Here is a 21,949-nt window from a genome sequence, read left to right on the forward strand (position 1 = left end):
AGTTTATGGCAAGTGTGAAATTAGCTTAGTATCTCAAACATTTTCTCTTTGAACATATTAGAGAAAAAAAAAAAAAAAAAAAAAAGCACTTGAGACGTTCCCTTGCTACCAGCTTAAAGGATGACAGGTTTTCACAAGTTTCACAAGTACATTATAAAACATGGAAGGAAAACCAAAACATACAAGGAAAACCAGACTTTGTCAGGAGAACCTTTTAATTAGTTCTCTAGTGGCAAAAAGTAGCAAAGCAATCCACTAATGTAAAGCAAAATTTCAAAAACAAATCATAGTATCCACTCAGTTATTCCTGTGAGTAGTAGATTTAAATGAAAGGCCACTAAGAAGCAGAAAACCTTTTGACTATAAAGTTCTTAGTATTGTCTTGCACTGTAACTTATTCTGGAAGAGGAAGAAAATCCTACCGTTTATCTAAAGAAAAATTTTTCTCCTTCAAATTCAATTTTTTAAAATCCAAATAATTTTTAAGATGACTGGAACACTTGGAGCCCTGGCTTCCAGTCATGCCTTACCTCCACTGAGCTATTATTTTCCATACAAATATGGCAGAGATGTTCTTAGTTGGGGTATTCGGAGGAAAAAAAAAAAAAATCTATCAGTCAAAAGATCAAAATTGGGATTTTTAATTGGCCACTCAAAGCTGGTCCTTACAGCTCTGCTGAGTGAACAACCAAGTTCCAGAGAACTTCCCTTGCAATGGGCCAGGAAGCAAGGCAGGCAGCACATCTGGGAGGCCTCAGCTGGGTGGAGAGTTTCATTTCCCTGCCAAATGACTAGGTTTGAGGTTCCTGCATACCTGTAACACTCCTGCCAGTGCTGAAGCTTCCAAGTGCCCTGTCTGATTTCATCTAGCACTCAAAAAACAGGAAAAAAATCCAGAACAAAGTCAAGTTCTACCAAATCCTGTGAAAGAAACATATTACTTAAAACAAAGGAGAAACAGACAAACCATAACAATATAAAGAACTTTATTTTTTTCATTTCTTCTTTCGTCATGTAAAGTTTCATTATTAGACTACAGCTTTGTACCAAAGTGAGAGAAGAAAACCACGATCAATCTGTGCACATGTTCTACACAGCTTAAATTATTAAGTATTCAATCAAGCTGTTTTATTCCACTTCCATTCTGTTTAACATTACAGCAAAATGAAATCTGAGATGCTGGCAGGTGCATATAACAGAATATATACCTACACAGTTTGCTCTTTGAGGATTAATTATTTTACAAACAGTAGCTGAAACCATTTCCTTATCCTTCCTCACATATTCTGCAACTCTGGACAACTTAGACTGCTTGAATTATAGTACAATACAAGCCTGAAAACCAAGATTCACCTGTACCTATGTTTTAATTCAACTTAAGGGAAAAATATTTTCCCAACAAAAACATTTTCCCTACCATTTATTGCAAGTTTGCTGTTATCATTTACCTTGATCCAGCATGACTGTACTGTTTGAAAATGTGCATTAAGAACTGCACTACTTCAAACACACCATACAGCCAAGCTCCTGCTATTTTGCAGGAGCCAACTTATGTGCTGATAATATGTTTAGTAATTCACATGTAAGTGACACATAGTAAGCAGAAGCCTGGATATTTGATGCATCTTTGTACCAAGAGATGCAGAAGTTTTCCCTCCGTCCCCTTCCACGTACAGAAGTGTTAGGCCAGAGTGTTTTGCACTGCCAGATAGCTATTATTTTTCTCTGAAATTTGAGGGAGAAAAGGAGAAACTAATACAAACCAATCCAAAAAGGCCCCTAAAGGGCTGCTGTATGTAGTCAGTCATACAGCAAGTCCAGAACTCATTTTTTAATACTTGACTAATAAAAAATCCACAGCTAACCACAAAATAAATCCTCACTCTATTCACTCTTCCACCCACAACTTTTACTTGCAAAAAGAACAAACCAAAACCAAAAATAAATAGTCCTGAAACTGGCTTCAGATGTGCAGTACTGCTTTCATGCAAGTATTACTGTGTTAAATGTCACAAACCACCAACCTTCCCAAAGTTATTACATTCTTCAACTAGAGGTATATCAGGAGTCAACACCCTAAGCTGCAAGATCAGAGAGGATCTCGTTAATGAATACCAACAAACAAACATTAGTTTGGCATCTCTCTTCCTCAACTGCCTCCAGAAGAAGTAAATGGCCAATTGTGAAATCTGCACCAAATTCCAGCTGAACAAATAGGAAACTTCTCAACAGAACTCCAGAGAAGCCCGGGGATTTCCACAGTTCAGCTTTATAGCAAATCCTTTTAAGATATCCTCATGACAAAACAGTACAGCATTTTCCTCTGAACCCACAAGGATCTAAAAAAATTGTTTCTGATTTATGAAGCAAAATTTTTCACTCCTGCAGCTCTGCTATTTTCCCACCTCTTGCTCACTTTAGGATTCTTACAATGTATCTGAAATGACCTACAAAGTAGCAAAAGACACACTGCTAAAGCAGGACTGCAGCAGTCCATACTTTTCAGGAGGTTTGTTTTCAGGACAGATAAGGAAATATCATGGACCACACAAAAAGAAAGACCGCTTCCACCAACTAGAAAAGATAAACCCAACAAGCAAATGGGAATGCAAATAAAGTGTAGTAACTGCGTTTGTTGCAACATCTAGTGAGAAAAATCTTTGTATGTTCCTGAAAACAGCAGCAAGAATATAAAGAATCACAAGGGAGAAGTAACAAAATCTACTCTCACACGCATTTTTCAGAATGCCACTAATGCCCCACAGGCTGGTCCTCAGGACACACCTCCACACCTTCACTTGCAGGACAGTGCAGGTGTCCATAAAGGACAGCTTAGGATGCCCACCCTGTTTATGCCACACTTATATGCTCCCTCATTGTGGTTCAAAAAACTCCCAGAACTCCTGAATATCAACACCTTTGGAAATGGTTTAAGTATTGAGCAGTCTTCTGCTTTTAGGTCATGAAAAAACCCAAACAAATGCTCTCACACTTTAGAGCATTACACCCTCCATCATAAAACACCCATACTGCTTAAAGAAGCCCTCAAACTTGATTCTCTATTGAATTGCTTCATCCACAGTCCACAGAAAGAAATATTTAAAAAGTCCAATACCAAAACCACAAGCACACATCCCCCAAAACCCAAAACAAGAGAACACCCTCAGAACTGCCTGAGGTCTGAGCCACATATTGGGGCTTTCTGCTATCCACAAACAGCTTAATAAAAAGTAAACAAACAGAATCAATCACCACAAAAGCAGTGGAACCTCAGAGATTCCCATGTCTCTGAAGTAGGATGCTACTGCATCTCATTCATATTTTACTACTGTCTCACAAAAAATATTAATCAGTGTAAGAGCAATTCTGCTTGTCTGCTAAGATAATACAAAACCAACATGCTCCAGAAAAGGCCCTGAAGTTCCTTGATTTGATGGCAGCGGAACATCCATGGGCTTTCCTGAATCATTCACTTTCTTGGCCTAAAAAGGCTTCTTTACAGCCAAAGAATGAGGCTATAAAACTTATTTGGTCTATGGTTGACAGGTCTGAGAGTGGCTGTGAAAAAGATACTCAGTAAAAACAGCCCACTCAGGTTTTATTGAAAAGCACTGGATTAGTGTATAAGCAGCCCAGTTCGCTGTCTTTGCCCTCTCTTACAGCTTAGGAAAACCTCTGCTTGTTTTGTCCTGAGCAGCAAGTTAGGCAAAAGTGAACACAAAGCTCCTTGCTAGATTAGTCTCAATGTCAAGAGAGTTCTTTGCTGAATTAGTGTCATTAGGGGAGAGAGGATGGCAAGTGCCAGAAGGGCATTTCACTGAACTTGACAAGGTGAAGCAATCCTGCTCAAGGAGACACCTGCAGGAGAGCCCTGACAAGTTCAGTCTTTCCTTCTGCACTGGCCTCTGTGGTACTTTCTGTGCATTAGGAGAAATAAGACTTTTACATGTGATATGCATTTCATATCCTCAGCTTCTGCTTGAGCACTTTAGACTTTAAAATCCTGCTCCATTCTTTCCAGTTGAGTTTTTGTGAACTTCATCTAGCCCAAGCCAATTAAGCCAGTTCACAACAGAAACAAAACATTACCAAAGTGGATGCACTCAGACATGCAGTGCCTGTGCATTTCTCTTGGTTTGCTGTGCCATGAGGATATGGGACTGCAAAGCACAGTCACTAAGATTCCATAAAACCAGCAATCCAATTATAGTGTTTTATGAAGACAGCAGTGGTGGTTTTGCTGCACTTTAAGTAAAAGAAAAACAAACATCACATACTTCTTTCCCACACATTAGGACATATCCTGAAAAAAACTAAGATTGCAAAGCATGTGAGCTGCCTTGCTGCTACTGGCATCTCTCTCAAGAAATAACCACTTTCCTCAAAATAAACAAAATACCTCAAGAGGTATGGTATCTATCATTGTATATATTGTGCCAGTTATAGCAATTTTTACACAAGGAATAAAAATAAGTTACAATTAACATTAAAAAATTAATTTATTCCAGTCTCCATATAATAACTTCTCTTTTTATGAAGAAAGTAAAAATGTACACTGGATATTCAGGTTACATTGTTAACATCTGTGATATTCTGGTTTGCAGAATTTTATTTAAATCAGCTAAAAAATTGGATATAACAAAACCAGACACATCTTAGACACTTAACAGGCTTCAGACTGAGTTTGCAAACAGCAGCACCTATTGTAATCTAAGTTTTCAACACCCCTTTGGACTTTCCAAAGACTATGCTTCTTAAAAAAACAAATAAAACCACCAGAAAAAGACAAACAACAAAAAAACAAGGCAGACAAGAGGAAGGAATATTCTTGTCCACCAATGAATTAAAAACTTGCAGGAACTTGGGCTAAGTCTTAATTACCAGCCTTATTTCTGCAGAGAGCAACACAATCTGCAGTCTCTGTAGCAATGCATTTCAGCCCCATTCAGTTTCTGCATTCCAAATGGGAAAATAAAGAGGAAAGACTGGAGTAAGAAACTGATGTTATTTGGAATAATTCTGATATACAAAATTACTTCCCAATGTGGGAGGTGAAAAGCTTCATGAGTCAATCCTGCTGTCATCCTCAGCATGTTTTTCAATGTGTCCTACAGCATCCTAGAAAAGACCCAGAGAAGTCAATTAAAAAAAATCATGATTATCACAAAAAAACCCCACAAAAACTTTGCCAAAGATTCTAGAAGCCTCAGTCAAAGTGATATTCTAGATAATATACATTTATTTGGCTTAAAGCTTCTAAAAAGATAAATATTTATCATTGTCAAGCTATTATCCAAATCACATACAAATTAAATAAACACATCACATCCAAAGCCAGCACTTAAATAGAAATTAAGGATTCTACTGTTCATTAATTCTTGACTTGAAGAAACCTCCATCCTTCCCCTATTTTGGAAACCATTCAAAGGAAGGCAGTTTATATTGTCAAGGACTAAAATGTAGATTTTATCTATCAGTCTATAGGTAACAACTCTCCTTACACCAATCCCCCAATCCTCTCCACATCACTTAATCCAACTCTTATGCCTTCCTCATTTTTTCCCCCTTCTGTGCAACTTCTATGCAGAATTTTATGCACTACTTATTTAAAAATTGGCTTTGCTAACAACCTCACATGAAAAACAAATAACAAAGAAAGAAGTAGCAATGCATAAAAATTAAAAGGATAAAAACCTGTTTTCAAGGCAGAAACCTTATAAGAACATTTTCCTTCAAAAACTTCCTCATATCTTGAGTAGAATATCTTTAATATTTTAAGGACTTTACCATTTCCATGTAATATTTTAGGATCAAACTGTTTTAAATTAACCCTATGTCAAATTACCATAGCTGCACTGCTCATCTGCCACGGGCTGAACTGAACCCTGTTAAGTCTTAGATGACTGTGATCACCTGCAGTTAAGCCTGCCAAAGCTACAACAATTTAACCCTTTTTAAGAGAAATAGGATCAAGTCCATTAATTGTGGTGACATAAAGTACTTTACCAAATACAGTCATGTTATTTCAACCACTTACCTGCTTGGAACCTTTCCTGGAAGTAAAGAAAGCATCACAGTTCTTCCAACGGCATTTCAGGGTCTGAAAATTTGGATTGGTGTGGTCAGTTAGCAGGTGTTGCTTCAGATGGTCCACAACTCCAAAGATCAGTGAGCATCCGTGCCACTGGGAGAAAAAAAAGCAACACACCAGAATAAGCCAAGGAAATACAATTTTTTGTTAATGCTTTTCTTCCTGCAATTTCACAATATTCTTCCAAGACAAGGTAAGCATGCCTGCCAACTCCTGAAAGTTTTTATCTCATGCAATTTTCATTATCAATGGTATTCCCATTTTCCATTTTCAATTCCTTTAATTACAGCTTTACAGAAATTTTTCCTGCCTTTAGCCAAACCTAGATCAACAGGAGGAATGGCAGGAGGAAGAGACGAACTAAGTCTTTACAAGATTTAAGGTTACCTGTGACAAAGTAATGTGGAATTTATTTAAACTTATCTAGCACAGTAAATCAGCTTTTCTATGTCACTCAGCCAAAGTTTTTGGCATTAAACAGTCACACATCTAAAAACTGCCAGAAAGAACAGTAATTTACAGTAATAACTTATCCCAAAGTGCATATAAGTGTATATATAAATGTATATATGTCTGTATACATATATGTGTGTATATATATATACACACACACACACAGCAGAGACAACAAAAAATGAAACTAGTGATATATACCTAAGTGACATTTACTTTAAGAATACATACATATCTTGAAAAATAATGAATTATGAAAAATCTAAGGTCAAGCTACCCAGGATTAAGTGACTAGAGACCACCCCCAGAAAATTCAATAATAAAGGCTAAAAACAATTGCTAATTACCCAGCATCGATAATTTTGCATCAGATTAAGTCTCACAGCTCTGACACTGCCATCATAGCATCCAGTGTAGATCTGTAAAAGAAACATTTATGAATAAACAAACTGGGAATCAAAGAAAAAAATACAAAAAACAAGTAAAAATTTGGAGGAGTCTTCAGTGTAAGTTAAAAAAATGAAATATCAGCATGCAAGGCTTCTACTTTAAAAAAATAGGTATAACCAAATTCTCTTACTATTTGCATTCATAGTTCACAAAAACCTACAAATGAATAAGAAATGCTTCCATAACCTCTATTGTTGAAAGTGTCATGTGTGTGACATTAAGTTTAAATTATAGTACTATCCACTAAAGTTAAAAAGTATGTAGGTGAAAATGTTAAGTTGAATGTAATTCAGGACTTAAGCAGTAATAGATTTATCAAAAATATCAAAACAGGATGGAGAAGAAGTGTGTGGAAGAACACCACAATTTCAGAAAGACTGAAATGCAGATGCAGATCCTTCCACTCATCACTAAACTTCTCATCTGAACCCTTCTTTAATTTGAGAATGTCCACAACAGACCACTGCTGGGACACAGTTTAAGCCTCAGGTTGGACTCATATGAGATGTGATGCTTAGGCAGAATGTATTCCAATTAGTAGGAAATCTGTTCCTTTGAACTTAGCTCTTCTGTAATTACAGATCACTGCTATACCTTTCCTTTTACAGTCTCAAAGAAACTTTGCAAACAAATTCCTAGACATGCAGACAAATAAGTGCTTTTAAAGACTATTTAAAAAAATATTTATCCGGAAATGCTTTTGGAATTTATCTTGCAGGCAAATGTATGAAGAAGCCTGTACACATGAATCAACTGCACATTTCTGTTTATGTTCTCTCAAAGGTTGCTAGAGGTTTGGCTGTGGGTGAAGCTCTTCTCCAGCATCGGAGTGATTCCTTTCAGTAAAAGTCAAACAGGATTGACATTTGAAAAAGCAGAAGTATTTTACTATTTCTAGTGTCCTCATTGTAATCATAACTGCAAAAAAACCCCATTCTTTTAAGACTACAGTAAGCTGAACAGTGATTTCTCCCCAGACAATAATATTACGTGAGTATAAAGGTGTTATAGCCACTCAATTTTTGACTGAGAGCAACTTGGAAATGCAGCCAAACAGCAGGCTGATTTCTTTATCTGAAGAAATTAAACTGCCTTGTATGCACCTGTGGCAATTACAACCTCCTCTTTAAGAACAGTGAAAAGAAGGGAGTTACCATGCTCTTATGGATGGTCATACACATGATCATATCTGTGTGGCCTCCATAGACTTGCAGGCGGTCATGTGACTTGAAAGAAACAGAAATAGACATTTTAATAGCATGACATTTTTTAAGAGCCATTTTTCACAGACATGTAAAGGATAATACTTTCAAGAGCAGTTTCCTTGGTAGCAACTAAACTGCTGTGGTGGATTCCAAACTTTACAGCCACCTTGAAAGTTCACTTTTGTTTACATTGCTTCTGGGAGTCTTTTTGTCCAACTAAGTACTTGTTCTCTCAGCAGACAAAGTTAACATTTTCCCACTTTTCTGAGCTGTCATTGTCTTGTAATAACCCAGGTTCTAAAAAATGTTTTAGATTATATTCTTTAAAAACCATGTATTTTGACTGGTGAGACAATGATATATACTGAGTTACAGGAAAAAGAGAGACGGACAAGAGACCAGAAAGTACAAAGATGACTTTTATTTGACTTCAAAATTAATGATTACATATTAGATAAAAGTCATTAGTAACCACTTATTTTCTTACCTGTAGTTCATAAACACGAACAAACTTATCCAGACATGCTGTCACCATGACTTTCCCAAGAATGTTCACAACCGTTACTGCGTGGTTGTGGCCCTTATAGATCCGTACCAGCTCTCCAGTCTGCATCAAGGAAAAGCAAAGTTAATTGGTGCTTGGTTTGGCTTTTCTTAAACAAAAGAACAAAATGGTTTTACCTAACTCCTACAGGATAGCTATCTTCAGTGCTCACTACTCACCATGCTATTAGCAGTATTTATGTAACTACAAGGATCAATTAGCAAATTCAGCTAAATACACAGAAGTATACTCTTTTTGTGTCAACTAAAATTTCCCTCTGTTAAGTTTCTTAATCTAACTTATTGCATAACTACATGAATGCTTCTGCTATGACTAAGGGAAGATGGTGTAAAAGAGGGAGAGAATGGTAAGCTAGAGACAAAGCATTCATGATGCTTTTGAACCATCTAGCTTGGAACACAGTGTTCCTCAAGTTCTTTCAGTAATAAAGAATTTTTTTCCCCACCAGAATACCTCACATGGCTTTTCTCTCAATCTTTTCCATATTATCAGCATTTTGTAGTTATATTTAAAAAACAAGATGCCCAGATAAAAAGGCATTGCCTATCATGTGACAAGAGTCAGAAGATTTTTGAAGAGGCCCTTCATGCCTCCAGAGTTACCTATAGTCCATAGTCCCACTCACAAAATCCTGAGACTTCCTTTTCTGGAAGCAATCTGCCCCACCAGTCAAATATTCTGGAAACACTGACTTTATAGCATAGAAATTCAGTGCCTTAGTAGCAAAAGTAATTCCATTTTTCCATATGAGACTTACATGTATGTTGTGGGCATGGACAGACTGATCACTGGAGCCACTGAACACCAGATCATTCACAACCTTACAAAAAAAAAAAAAAAAAAAAATTTTGTAACAGATATGGAAATGGGCAGGCAAAATGCTTAGACACTGTTCAGTTTAAAATTGTGCTGCAATATTTCCTAAAATTGAGAGCCTTAAAATCAATCAAGAGTATGAAAGGAAAATCATGCACTGAACTCTTCACATAACAGCTAGAAAATGTATTACAATAATTTTTGACATTTCACAACTGACATAAGAAACTGCAAACTTGCCGTCCCACAGGCTAACTCATCCTACTTATGGATTATTTCATGGACAGCTCAGCAGCAAATCAGGGACCATGCAAACTGGATGCAGAATGCTGCTCTGCACGTGCAAAGTAAAGCCCAATGTTTCATGGAAATTTTGGACATGCTGCATGCTTATACGGTGCTTATATAAGAAAAATTATGCTCCTAACCCCCAGCAAGTGACAAGAGGAAAAAGCCTCAAGTTGCACTGGGGAAGTTAAGAATGGGTATTAGGAAAAGTTTCGTCACTGAAAGGATGATCAAGGCTGCCCCAGGAAAGTGACAGAACCACTGTTTCTGAAGTGTTCAAAACACAGACAAAGCTGGGAACATGAGTTATGGCAGGCAAACACAGACAATTTCCCTACCAACTTGCTCAGCTTTCATAATTTAAAATAGAGAAACTCTCTATTTCCTATCACGATCTGCTCATCATTTTAAGCATTCTTTGTCCAAAAGGTATTTTCAGAGACACTTGCCTTCATGCAGAGAATAGTCTTGCTGTGACCCTCCAGGGTTCTGAGGAGCAGCCCGTTCCGCGCGTCCCGCACGCTGATGGTGCAGTCATAGGAACCCACCACCAACAACTTGCGTGCTCCTTCCTGAGCTGTGGCCAAACAGCTCACTGCTCTAGGGCCGTGGCATTCAAAGGTATCAACTTGTTTATTATTCTGGTGGGGGAAGAAGGACATGATATTTAAGCATTAAATTTTTGTTGTGACACTGACTAGACCATTGGGTGCTTCTTGTGTTGTGCTTGTTATATGGTATCTGATTTCAGTTTAGTAACACACAAAATAGCAGTGGTAAGAATTGCATCTTAACAAGTTTCTAAATTAAAGAAACAAATCCTTATGTAGATCAGGAGGAACTTTAAGGAAAAACATAATACAGCATCTAAAGGTAAACAAAAAGACAAGCAGATAGGACAGCTTCATGCATGGACAAAATAAACAACCAAAAGGGACCAACAGTCACCGTTTATACCAAAATGCATTCATTTGTTCATTACAAACACATTTACTACTGTAGATAAACAATGGAAAGAAAGACAGAGGAAAGAAACAGCATCACAACAGGCTTTCAAGTGCCAATATTTAAACAAACTAACCTTTATGTTGAAAGTAACCACAGTGCCATTTGCAAGACCTGCATAAAGGATCCGCCACCTACTGTGTAAACAGAGCACTCGATCTTCCAATTTAAACTGTTCCATGCGCTCTTTGGTCTAGCAATGGAAAGAAGTACATAAAGATTTTCATTTACTCTAAACAATTCAAGGAAAAAAGCCTGAAATGAATAATGATTTTCATTTCTAAACCAACAGAACTGGAGAAAAATATTTGAGAGTCTGGTGTCACATGGCAGTTTGATCCTGATTTTAATCAGGACCATCTCTAAGGCTTGACTGTAGTTCAGCATCCAACTATAACTTTTTCCTAGTCACAACCTTTAATGTGTATAGAAATTTAGACTACTGACTATATATCTATACACATACACATATGAAAACGACCTCTTAAATGGTTGAGGATTCCCCATTGTTCCCCACAGGGAACTTAAGGGTGTAAAACCTCTGGCAGTTTCCTCCCTGAAGCAGATATTTGCTCTCTAAGTCCTTCAAGTCACAAGTTGGGCAAGTATTTTTATTATTTAGCCTCCTTCAGGAAGCCTCAGACTGCTCTTTCATATGCCTTCAAGATACCTGTTCTCTCTATGGCTGCTCTAAAGATAGAGCAGAGAGCAATGCCTTCCATAAGCAACAAAGTTAAAAATACAGGAAGACAAATAAGATTCATAGCCAAACAGCTTCCCTGCACTTTGGTGTTCCCAACATTTGGGGATTTTGCCGTGCTGTTCTGGGAAAAACTCGACTGACAAGCTGTCAATAGATTTGAGCAGTAAATCAGTTAATGGTTTGCTGTTTTGTTTGTGAGGATTTTTTCCCCACTCTGCTCTAAAGAGGTATGAAGTTGTTGGTGTTCGTGTCCAGATCATATGGATTTAAAAGGCTTTTACAATTTGTATCTGTAAAGAAAGATCTGCATAAAATGCAGCATATGTAAATCAACACAGAGTTTGAGTACCTTGATATTGTAACAGTTGATAGTGTGGTCACTTGAGCCAGTATAGAGTGCAGCATTCTTCCCATTTGTCTGAGTGACCAGAAGGCAGTTCACTTTTGAAGTATGTCCTTCAAAGATGGCCACACACTTCCTGCTCTAAAAAGGAAAGCATAGAGTCTGTCAGCATAAAGGCCCATAATACCTCTTGGGATATGCACCTAACAGAACAGGGTAGGGCAGTTTAAAAAGTCAGGATATATGTGACAATCTATCTTCTCTTGTCCTTCTCATAGGGCAAAGGGGCTGGGGAGGTGGAGAAGAGAGGTTTGAAGAAAAGAAATGAATAAAATAAATAAATAATAATAATAAAAAAATATAATATAATATAATATAAATAAATAATAAATAAAAATATAAAATAATTATAAATAAATAATGAATAAAATAAAATTAATTAGGGGCTTGAAAAAGCAGCTGCTTCCTTTACTACACAGTAAGGCATTACAAGACAACTTTGTGACTGGAATTAACATAACACCACTCCCACAACCTTACTTACAACGAGATTGTAGGCACAAACTGTTTTGTCTGCTGAGCAGGTATACAACAAATTCCCAAAAATCTGAATAGCATTCACTGCAGCCAAGTGTCCCTCAAAGGTTCCCTCAGTAGGTTCTTCATCCTCACCTGGCTCTGAAGACACTTCTGTGGACAGAGACATGTGTACTTTCAACTATGGGAACACAATCAAGAAAACACACTGCTGTGGTTTGTACTGCCAAGCAGCAGAACTACTTCATGGGCTCAGCACCTTTAGTCAAATTTCACTGTGGATCCCAGCAGGATTGTGAATGCAGCAGAGGGCAATATAAAGTGCTAAAAAGATCTTCATATGACTAAGTCCAGAACTATCTTTAAAATTAAAAAGAGATTGTATTGTTGTTTTCCTAGAGCTCTACACAGATTGTGGAGCAATAGTGTTCATGTGGGAGGGGCAGGGGGATGTGGAGGAGTCAAGACACAAAGCATTCAATGTAAGATGATGTAAGGGAGTATATGTCACTTCCCACTTCAGTTTTGAGTGCAAGCTTTTATCTTCAGGGCAAAATTCCCATATGGAAGCAGGCTGATCAAGACTTTACTCAAAGTCCTGCAAGATATTACACACAAAGCATCAGAAGGAAAGCTTAAAAGATATACCTGAGGAATTCTTTGATCCTTTCAGGGATGGTGTCAAAGACTGTGTCTCAGCCACACTGTAAGACAAAAGGAATCAGTAGTAAGATTGGACTTTACATGTTCATTTTAAGACAAAATATTGGGGCAATACTCCAAAACACAAGACACTGCACTTACTAGAAAATATGCTGTGACAGATAAGCTCAAAACCAAACTGGACAGCCCTGTTTTAGTATTAAGAGAAATTAGTAGGTAACAAGACACATTCACCCATTGACCAAAAAAGCCAAGTCAGTTTTTATTTTCCCTTTTATTTCACTCCTGAAGTCACTGACATAAGACTTTCTGAATAAAAAAAAAGAATAAAGAAAAAAAGAAAAAGAGAGGCCTCTTATAAATACTATGTAGTATTAATAATTTTACTTTTCAGAGTAAAATAATTTCACAATCCACAATAATCTCACCTTCTTTTCCCATCATTCATATAATTTGTGCCAATCTCACTGGTGGAGCTCACTTCATCATAACCAGAGCAAGATGCCTCTAGGACTGCTTGATCCACAGAGTTGCATGGATCCCTCTTTGATGGACTGTCTGGTTTCTCATCTGACTCTGATGAACCAACATCAACCACCTCACACTGAGGTGCTGAAATTTCCACTAGTTCCAGAGAAGCATCACTATCATTCTCATTTTTGTTTCTTGCTGCTTGAGCAGTAACTCCACCCTCTTCTCTTGGTGGAGTAGATGTAGTAACTTTTTCTGCTTTAGGAACCCTTCCACCCTTGACTTTCCGGACAGGCTTGAAGTCAATCATATCCTGCTCTGTATCACTGTTGTCTGGCACATGGGCTGCCCTCAGAGTTTTCTTCTTCCTCAACCTTCTCCTCCTTCTATTCCCTTTCTCTGCTGGGACTGCAGCCACTGTCAAGTGCTGTTCAGATGGTTCTGCTGACAATTTGGGGGTTTTATCCATTGGCATTTCCAGAAGGAGCGAATGCTTTGAAAGAGAAGTGCTACATTGATCCACTAAAAATCTTTCAGCAGCAGTATCATTTTCATTTGCTTCTCTCTTGCTGAAAACAGACCCTGAAGGAGGAGAAGAGTTCTCAGGAAGCCCAGACGGTCCCATGTCTTCAGCAGGCTTGTGGACATCTTGAGTAGTCTGGTGGAAACAAGCTGCCAGCCCTGCTAGGGACATGGTTGCAGTGATAACTGGATACACTGAAGTTCTCTGGTTGGTCTCTTCTAAAGAAAACAACATAGCATTACATTCAATCTGTACAGCAGTAGCTATTCATGCAAAATGTCCCTCCCTGTATTTTCTGTTTACACTTAATTGTGCATGTGAAGTACATATTCTGACTTAAGATGCTACCACCCCTTTCTGTGTGCTCCCTTAGCAGTTGTCATGACTGCTGTAGAAATTATATTAATCAATGCATGCCAGGTATGACTCAGCTGTTCAGTGACAGTTAGAAAATCTTGTGCTTAACACATCTGAATTATTATAGCCACTATAAACAGTTATTTCTACCAAGTTACTTGGACCTAATTCAAGGTAGGTAACTATGCACAACCCACTCTGCAGTATTGTACCTTTATCCTGGGAATAGCAGCACTGTAAGCCATGAGGGTAGGCTTTATTTAGTTAATTCATCTGTGGTGGACTATGTAATGGGGTCAACACACTCTTCCTGTCATTTAATTGTGACTGAACTAATATAAACAAAATGATCCAACCTCTCAGCTGAGACAGATTAATGGCAGCATCTCACAGCTGTTACCCACACCCTAAAATTCCCCAGTTACACTTTCAATAACTACAATCCACAACAGGATGTTTCAAGTTCACTGCATTTCTAGGGTGGGATCACGCAATGCAAATGGGAAGTTGGCAGTATCTGAAACACTTCCCTCTTCCAGCCTCTCAGAGGCCAGCAAATCACACTAATGCTTGGCCAAAAGCACATTAAACATCACAGGACAAATCTGATGTTTTGGAATTACACATCCAACCAAAACAAGCTAAAATGAGAACAGCTCTTGCCCACACCTTCCTCAGATGGGGAATTCCAAGACAAAAGTAGAACTTGCTGACAGCACAGGATATGCTACATTTAAAGTGAATCAACAGGAAGAAGCTTTTCCCTGAACATGTAACTGTCATGCACAACTGCAAAACCTGCTAGAAAAACCTCTGCATTGAAGAAATGAATAATTAGATGAAGTTTGAACAAGTTACTGTGCTGGATTATGCTGGGAAGAAAGCACACAAATTTTAAATTCTGAATATGGCTCTAATATCATATGCCACTCATTTCCCACTGGAAAGTGGAAAGTAGTAACTTGGTCACTTTACAACAAGAAAATAATACCACTTAAATTTCTAAACCCAAAAGTTATTAATTCTCAGCACTTGAAGTACTGTGGGTATTAGAAAAATAAGGAGAAATCACTATGCCAATGTAAGAAAACAGAATTACTCAGTTCCACAGGTGGGACACACTGCTGGCATTTAGGGGAAATCAAATGCAACCAACTCCCTCAAAGCAAGGCTCAGCTAACCTCAATGGGAAGCTGACAAGCTAAACATTCAATCCCAAAAAGCAAACAGTCTTCCCCAGAGCAAATTCCTCTTCCTCAAATTACAGAATTTACCTAAAGGCAAATACTTATTTCCCCCCAAATTACTAAATTTATCTCAAGGCAAATTCATTTTAAATGTAGCACATATAGAAGTTCATCAGTACCAAAACTATGGTAACTTTACAAATGAATGTAAAAAATTCTTGCTTTTAATATATCAAAATTAAGTTTGTAGGAAACAGAAAAATAATGTGATTAAGAGCTTTCTGAAGTAATTATTTAAGTGACTTAAAAAAAGGCACAAAAACCACTACTTATATGCAATTCTACAGCTGAAGCAAACTAAAAAACCATTAAAAAATCAAATTCTTTTAATTAAGGAAGTCTAAACTTCAATCCAGCCAACATTCATCTTTTGCTTGAGGAAAAAAAAAGCTTAGAAAGGTAGAACATGACTTTTCCCAATAGTGTTTTGTACTTCAGTCGGAGGAGGGGGGGGAAATTGTGTTGGCTATCTTTAGTAAGGATCAATCTTTTGAATGTTTTTCTCAAATTATCTAAGTTAAAGGTCTGGGTAAGTGACATTGTTATAGCAGACAACTGTCATTAGAGCCACCCTGCTTGACTTCACAGGCTCTTATGAAAGTATGGCATGAGCTTTTAATCTTCAGTTTTTACCTTCAGTCACAGCAGCAAGTTGCAGAGAAAACTAGCAATAGCATTTAATCCTTTGACCAAAGACAACAGAGCACAAGTTTTATGGGGTTTGAGCTGTCTAAATAAAGACTTGGCTATTTCAGCTGTAATCATTGAGATCTCACTTTGAGCTGCTACTGGGAGAGCTCCTGCCTCAGCAATCAATTCAGCAGTTTCCCCTACAGATAAAAGTAAAACCCTATCTTCAATGCTAGCCCTCCTATGCCCCTCACATGAGTGAACAGTGCCTAACAGCCAATTAGTAGAAGACAAATTTTTACTTCTAATATTACAAGTCATACTATTTGTGCTTATCCAGCAGAGCCCAAGAAAAACACAGAATAATCAGGATGTTGCTGCTCACAATTTTTAAAAAAATATTTTCAGGCACATCTTTTTGCTTTGTAGGCAGATCTTTTGCTACCAGTGCTCATTAAATGATGCAGACTAGAAGACAAAAATTATAGAGGATTCTCAGGTTTGTCAGTTTGTGTCAGTTTTGGGGTTTTTTAGTTAACTAAATTATTCTAAGAGGATGTAACCTCCAAATTCATGTCTGTTCTGTTTTCAAAGCAAAACTAGGAAGTTCTACACACTCTCTACACAATGAGAGTTCACCCCTGCCTGACAGACTGCAGGTCGAGACACAATTTACATTTTTTTCGGGAAAAAAATAATTTCCTTATTTTCTTACAGCTAACTATCTTAAAGTGAAAATACAAATGTACCTTCATTCTGTTCCACCTCTTCTGTTTGTGGAGCACATGGAGAGCTCTGGAGCACAGAATTCACATTTAGTTCTGTGCCTTTTGGAGACACAGGTTCTCGTTTAACTTGTACTGAGGAGTCAGGAGTATCAGAAGGTGTACTGCCAGAAGACTGGAATGGTGATGGCATGGTTATGGGAACAGAAGCTCCTTGTGGAGGTACAGAAGAACACAAAGAGTCCAAAAGGGGCAGGAGAGAGCCTGAAGGAATTGAGTCAGCTGCTAGCTGAGATTTGCTGTTTCGTCTCTCAGTTACGGCACTGCAGGAAAGTTGCTCTGAGAGTTCAGGAGGTTCATATGTTTCTAATGGCAAAAGAAGAGATACATTAAACAAACAAGCAAATAATGCAATAAAAATATTTGTATTTTATAATAAAATTTAGTGATACCAGGAGGTCATTTTTTGTGGACACAGAGTCAAGGAAGAGATAACTATGAAAAAAAAAAAAAAAGACACTAGAGGGAACTACCAAAACTGACAGTTCACACTTCACAATAAAGGCCTCATTTTGAGAGTCTACAATTTTGTTGTAGCTTAAATTAGCAGATTCAAGTTAAATGCAGTTTTTAAAAGGTTCTGAGTTCAAAGATTAGGAGAGTAAGCATTCCACTGTTGTAGCTCTATGGTATCCTGTACCTTGTAGCCCCTGCAAGATCTGGATTCTCTGACTTCTCAGTGTACTCATTTCCATAGTTATCTGCAAAACAGTTGTGGCTTATATCAGTCCCACTGATTTAACAGGCAGTTAGTTCTTCATGCTGCTAACCTCTAGTTCAGACAGTTTCCAAAGCCCACTGTTACCTGTTGCTTTAACACGAGGAACCGTTGAACCTCAACATAGGCAGCCTGCAGGGCAGCCCTTGCCTGTATGAGGGTGCTGTCCACACTCTGCAGGGACTTGCTTAACTCCTCTTCCCTCAGAGAAATGGCCAACAACTGGTCAACCTGAGAACGCTCTGAAAAGGAAACAAAGTGTAGAGTCTAATTGCACTGAGTAATACATTAAGATACATTACTTATGTTATCACAATAAATAATACCACCTCAGAATGGAAAAATCACATAAATTAGGCCAAGCATTCAAGCATCAATAATTATACAAGCTGAAAAGGAGTATTTATGAACAGGTCTACATGGACGAAGGGCAAAGTCAAGTGCTCCCCTTTAAGGAACCTCAACCTTGACTCCAGTAATTAATTCCATCAGAGCTTTGCCAGCACAGATTTAGTTTAAAAAATGAAGTAATTCTCTTTCACAAAGATCTTTTATTGAAGTACATGTATATAAAAAGTTCAAATACACACCTGCCATTAATATAATCAAAAAGGCAAAGGCAACTTTAAGCCAAAAGAGATTTAAATTATTCTGTGAATGCAAAGGCCAAGGAAAAGCTTTTTCGGAGAAAAAGAATCCTATGATTAAAAACCCAGTTCAGTACTCAAGATCATTTTGGACCATGAGACTGGTGTTTGCAATCTCTTGAGAAAGACAGCACTGTACTCAGTAAAAGGTCCCCTAGCCCTCCTAGAGACTTCTGGCATTACAGAGATTGTCAAAACAAATTTCCATTTGGGCATTGCTTAATTGTATTCAGGTTATAGTTTTCTTTAGCAAATTTACTACAAAAACAATCATGTTACAGAAAAGTAATGGGAAAGAGATTTTACTAAGTAAAATGTGTTATGTGTCTCTATAATAGACACTGGTCATTGCAGACAGAGGCTGATAAAACCCCTCACCTTTTCAAGTAGTGAAATATTCAATCCCACAGAAGAGTCACATTATTGCTCTACATTACAAACAACTCTTGATAAATAAAAATAAATAAAAATATAAATAAATAAATAAACAAACTCTTAATAAATAAATAATGGTGAAAAAAAAAAAAAAGGTACATTTGAAAGCCTTCTTCTGGAGCCCAAAGCTCCTAGAAATGGCTCAGTTACCAAAGTAATAATATTCTGCCTAAAACACTATAGTTGGATGGTTCATTTTGAGACATGGTGATGAGGATGTTTTAGGAATGTTTAGAAAAATCTGTCCAATGCCAGAATAAGAGCTTTCTTTGGTCAGGAGCAGGAAGGAGAGAGGCGTTTCACACTCATTTCCACTAAGGACATTAAAAAAGTAGAAAGTATTGCCAGAGATGTCAAAAACAGAACAGAGACCAAATTAACCAGAATACAATTTTTCTGGTCAGACCACCCAGAACTAGAAAGGGAAAGCAGCATGGTAAATTAGAAGGAAGTTAACTAGGGACTTCTCCCTTAAGAACTTCCACCTAAGAGTAACAAACCTCAGTACCCTGTACAGAGGGAAAGCAAAGGTCCCATTTGTACAATCAGGAATATGAACTGGAGGCACAAAGGATGCACATACCTTTCCCTTAGAAATAACTTACAAAAAATAAAAATAAAGGTCTTCAGAGATGAATGTGTTGTAGATTTGTGAGCAGCCCACACTGCAAACTTCAGCAAAAGCCCAAGAAGCAGCATAGTAACATTAAGGAACTACTACTTCACCCAAGTCAAAATACTACTGGGTGTTTATAGCCTCTATACCACATGCACACATGCTTGATATTCACTCACCTTTTCTACCTTTGATTTTTCTTCTTTTATTCTTTCTTTCTAGACTAGGGATTTCAGGAGAAGATCCCTCCTGCAAGTAAAATCATCTATTAAAAAGTAACAAGAATTTTGCCTAAATCAAGAAGTTGAACATCCAGCATCTTTTCAATCATTAGTTGTAGGCACAGAGAAGAATCCAAAACTAGCTTGAACACTCTTGTATAACTCATCATTTGCTCTGCTCTTAAAAGAGGGAGGACAACCTCCCTTATAAGAGGGAGTGCTATGTTTTCATCTCAACCATGAAGAAATATTAAATTAGCCAACAGCCTTCCTCTTGTTCAGATGCTTAAGATTGCACTTGAATCAGAGTTTCTGCTCTACAGTTTTAGCTGAAAGTGTAGAGGATTAAACCGTGAGGAATTAAAATTATTGCTTTCTGCAAAAGCATTTTGTGAAATTGATCAACAAGACTTTTTTTAACCTTTGGGTAAGTCTACGACTGGACTGTGAAACAAGTTTTAAGAACATAATTTTAGATATATAATTTTAAAAAATGTTTTTATTTCCTTGCTTAACCATAAAATCAGAAACATCTAAGGAAAACAAACTTTACTACAGGCTAGCTTACATTTAAATTGTGTTGTGAAACACCAAGATTCTTGCTAAAAAAACCTAGTACTTCCACAGAAATATTTTAACAGCACTTGTTTACCAACATAGTGTACCAGATAGCAAATTAAAAAAAAAAAAAAAAAAAAAAGCATTTGTCATTCCTACTAATTACAAAAAATTATCAAAAGTTCTGTACTGTGAAAGCAGAAATTTAAAGAAAATTAAGTCAAACAAGAAATTAATTTGATGTTATCAATGTACAAGACTGTCAGATGGGGAAAGTTCTCCTTGCACAGATCATTCCAAAGCTGAATGACCATTGACAGGGAAAGAACCTTTTCATCAAAGCTGGACAGAACTGCACACTTACTCCAGTTGCTCTTCGCTTCTTTCCAATTCCTTGGCTGTCATTCTGCTCAGTGCCAGATGTGCAGCTACTGTCTGTAGCTGCATCAATGTTATTAGACACTGCCACAAGTGAAGCACTATTTGAAGCTGGACGATTTTCTTCTGAGATATCTAATACATTTTGTTTTGCAAGAAGAGGTGTTTTCTTCTCTGGGCTCCCCTGGTCTTGTTCTGTGAGGCCTATGATCTCAGAGGTGGCCTGTAGGCTGTGACTTCTGCTAGACTCAGTTCTTTCAGACATAAAAGGTAACAAAGCAAGAGATGGTGCCTCCTCTTTCTGATCAGCCTCAATGTCAGTGCTTGCCTCATATCCAGATGTTATATGATGTGAGTGGCTGGCTGCAATTACTTGCCTTGGCCCACTTTCTTTAATTTTGGTTTGTTCACTGAAAAAACTATAAGCAGAAGGATTTCTGTCTGCTATGACACTGCTTTCAGAAAAGCTACGTTTTCTGGCTGAGGCAGACACTGCTAAGGAAATCCCTTCCCACTGGAATCCTTCTAGAGTAGATGGATCAGATTCTTCACTGAGTTCTTGCTCATTCTGAATAAGAGGCACCATTTCTATACCAAACCTTTAACAAGATAAAAAGAAAAATAAACAAGTTATAAGCCTGCTACACATAGGGAAAAGACTCCCCCTTGCCCAAATGTACATTAGTACTTTAAGCAGTAGGCTTAATATCATTACACTGGTATTCTGTACCTTCTACCTCATCTGGCAATGAACATTTCCTGTGTATCACATAACCAGACTAAGAACTGGTAGCATGATTTTCAAGTCAGAAATCATGTTATTATAAATTATTCCCAAGCAAGACATGTATTCAAAACACTTTAAATACTTCAGGTTCAAAGAAAGTTTCAAAAATGCAGTATTATATAATTGCTTCCTTAAATACAAAAGTAAACTGCTTATCAGAATAAAAGATTAACAAATGAAGAGTGAGCATTTACACTGCTTGCAGCACAGCAAGCATTTCTTGTAAATAAATGAGGAAATAGGCAACTCTCACAGCATTGTTTCCATCCTGATTGCATTTTTACATTCTTCCATTACTAGAACTTGAGAAGAAACTACATTGTAACAATCCACATTCAGATATAAACCATTATTAACTGATTAGAATCTTGTCTGAGCAGATTACTTTTACTTATCTATGGACTGATATTCATTCATAGCATCAATCAATAAAAACTCTGCCTTATTTGCAAAAAAT

General features: G+C 37.4%; 1 protein-coding gene across 3 annotated transcripts in view; it reads right to left on the reverse strand.

Moving 5' to 3' along the window:
• Nucleotides 1-969: 969 nt before the first annotated feature.
• Nucleotides 970-21,949, reverse strand: part of ZNF106 (zinc finger protein 106) — a 38,283-nt gene continuing 17,303 nt past the window's right edge. For 2 of the 3 annotated variants that reach the window (XM_079309172.1, XM_079309173.1), the window contains exons 6-22: nucleotides 20,692-21,304; nucleotides 19,728-19,797; nucleotides 17,938-18,092; nucleotides 17,773-17,833; nucleotides 17,097-17,438; nucleotides 13,548-14,331; nucleotides 13,105-13,160; nucleotides 12,464-12,609; nucleotides 11,926-12,060; nucleotides 10,950-11,066; nucleotides 10,318-10,509; nucleotides 9,522-9,584; nucleotides 8,687-8,806; nucleotides 8,149-8,220; nucleotides 6,892-6,963; nucleotides 6,038-6,184; nucleotides 970-5,118 (exon numbers count right to left, since the gene is read on the reverse strand). In XM_079309172.1, coding sequence (XP_079165298.1) covers nucleotides 5,062-5,118; nucleotides 6,038-6,184; nucleotides 6,892-6,963; nucleotides 8,149-8,220; nucleotides 8,687-8,806; nucleotides 9,522-9,584; nucleotides 10,318-10,509; nucleotides 10,950-11,066; nucleotides 11,926-12,060; nucleotides 12,464-12,609; nucleotides 13,105-13,160; nucleotides 13,548-14,331; nucleotides 17,097-17,438; nucleotides 17,773-17,833; nucleotides 17,938-18,092; nucleotides 19,728-19,797; nucleotides 20,692-21,304 — 3,202 coding nt within the window. In that variant the 3' untranslated portion in view covers nucleotides 970-5,061. The remainder of the gene's footprint in view (nucleotides 5,119-6,037; nucleotides 6,185-6,891; nucleotides 6,964-8,148; nucleotides 8,221-8,686; nucleotides 8,807-9,521; nucleotides 9,585-10,317; nucleotides 10,510-10,949; nucleotides 11,067-11,925; nucleotides 12,061-12,463; nucleotides 12,610-13,104; nucleotides 13,161-13,547; nucleotides 14,332-17,096; nucleotides 17,439-17,772; nucleotides 17,834-17,937; nucleotides 18,093-19,727; nucleotides 19,798-20,691; nucleotides 21,305-21,949) is intronic. The other variant, XM_079309174.1, reaches the window with a different exon arrangement.

Source organism: Erithacus rubecula (assembly GCF_903797595.1).
Source record: "Erithacus rubecula genome assembly, chromosome: 6".
In the NCBI taxonomy this organism is placed as follows: domain Eukaryota; kingdom Metazoa; phylum Chordata; class Aves; order Passeriformes; family Muscicapidae; genus Erithacus; species Erithacus rubecula.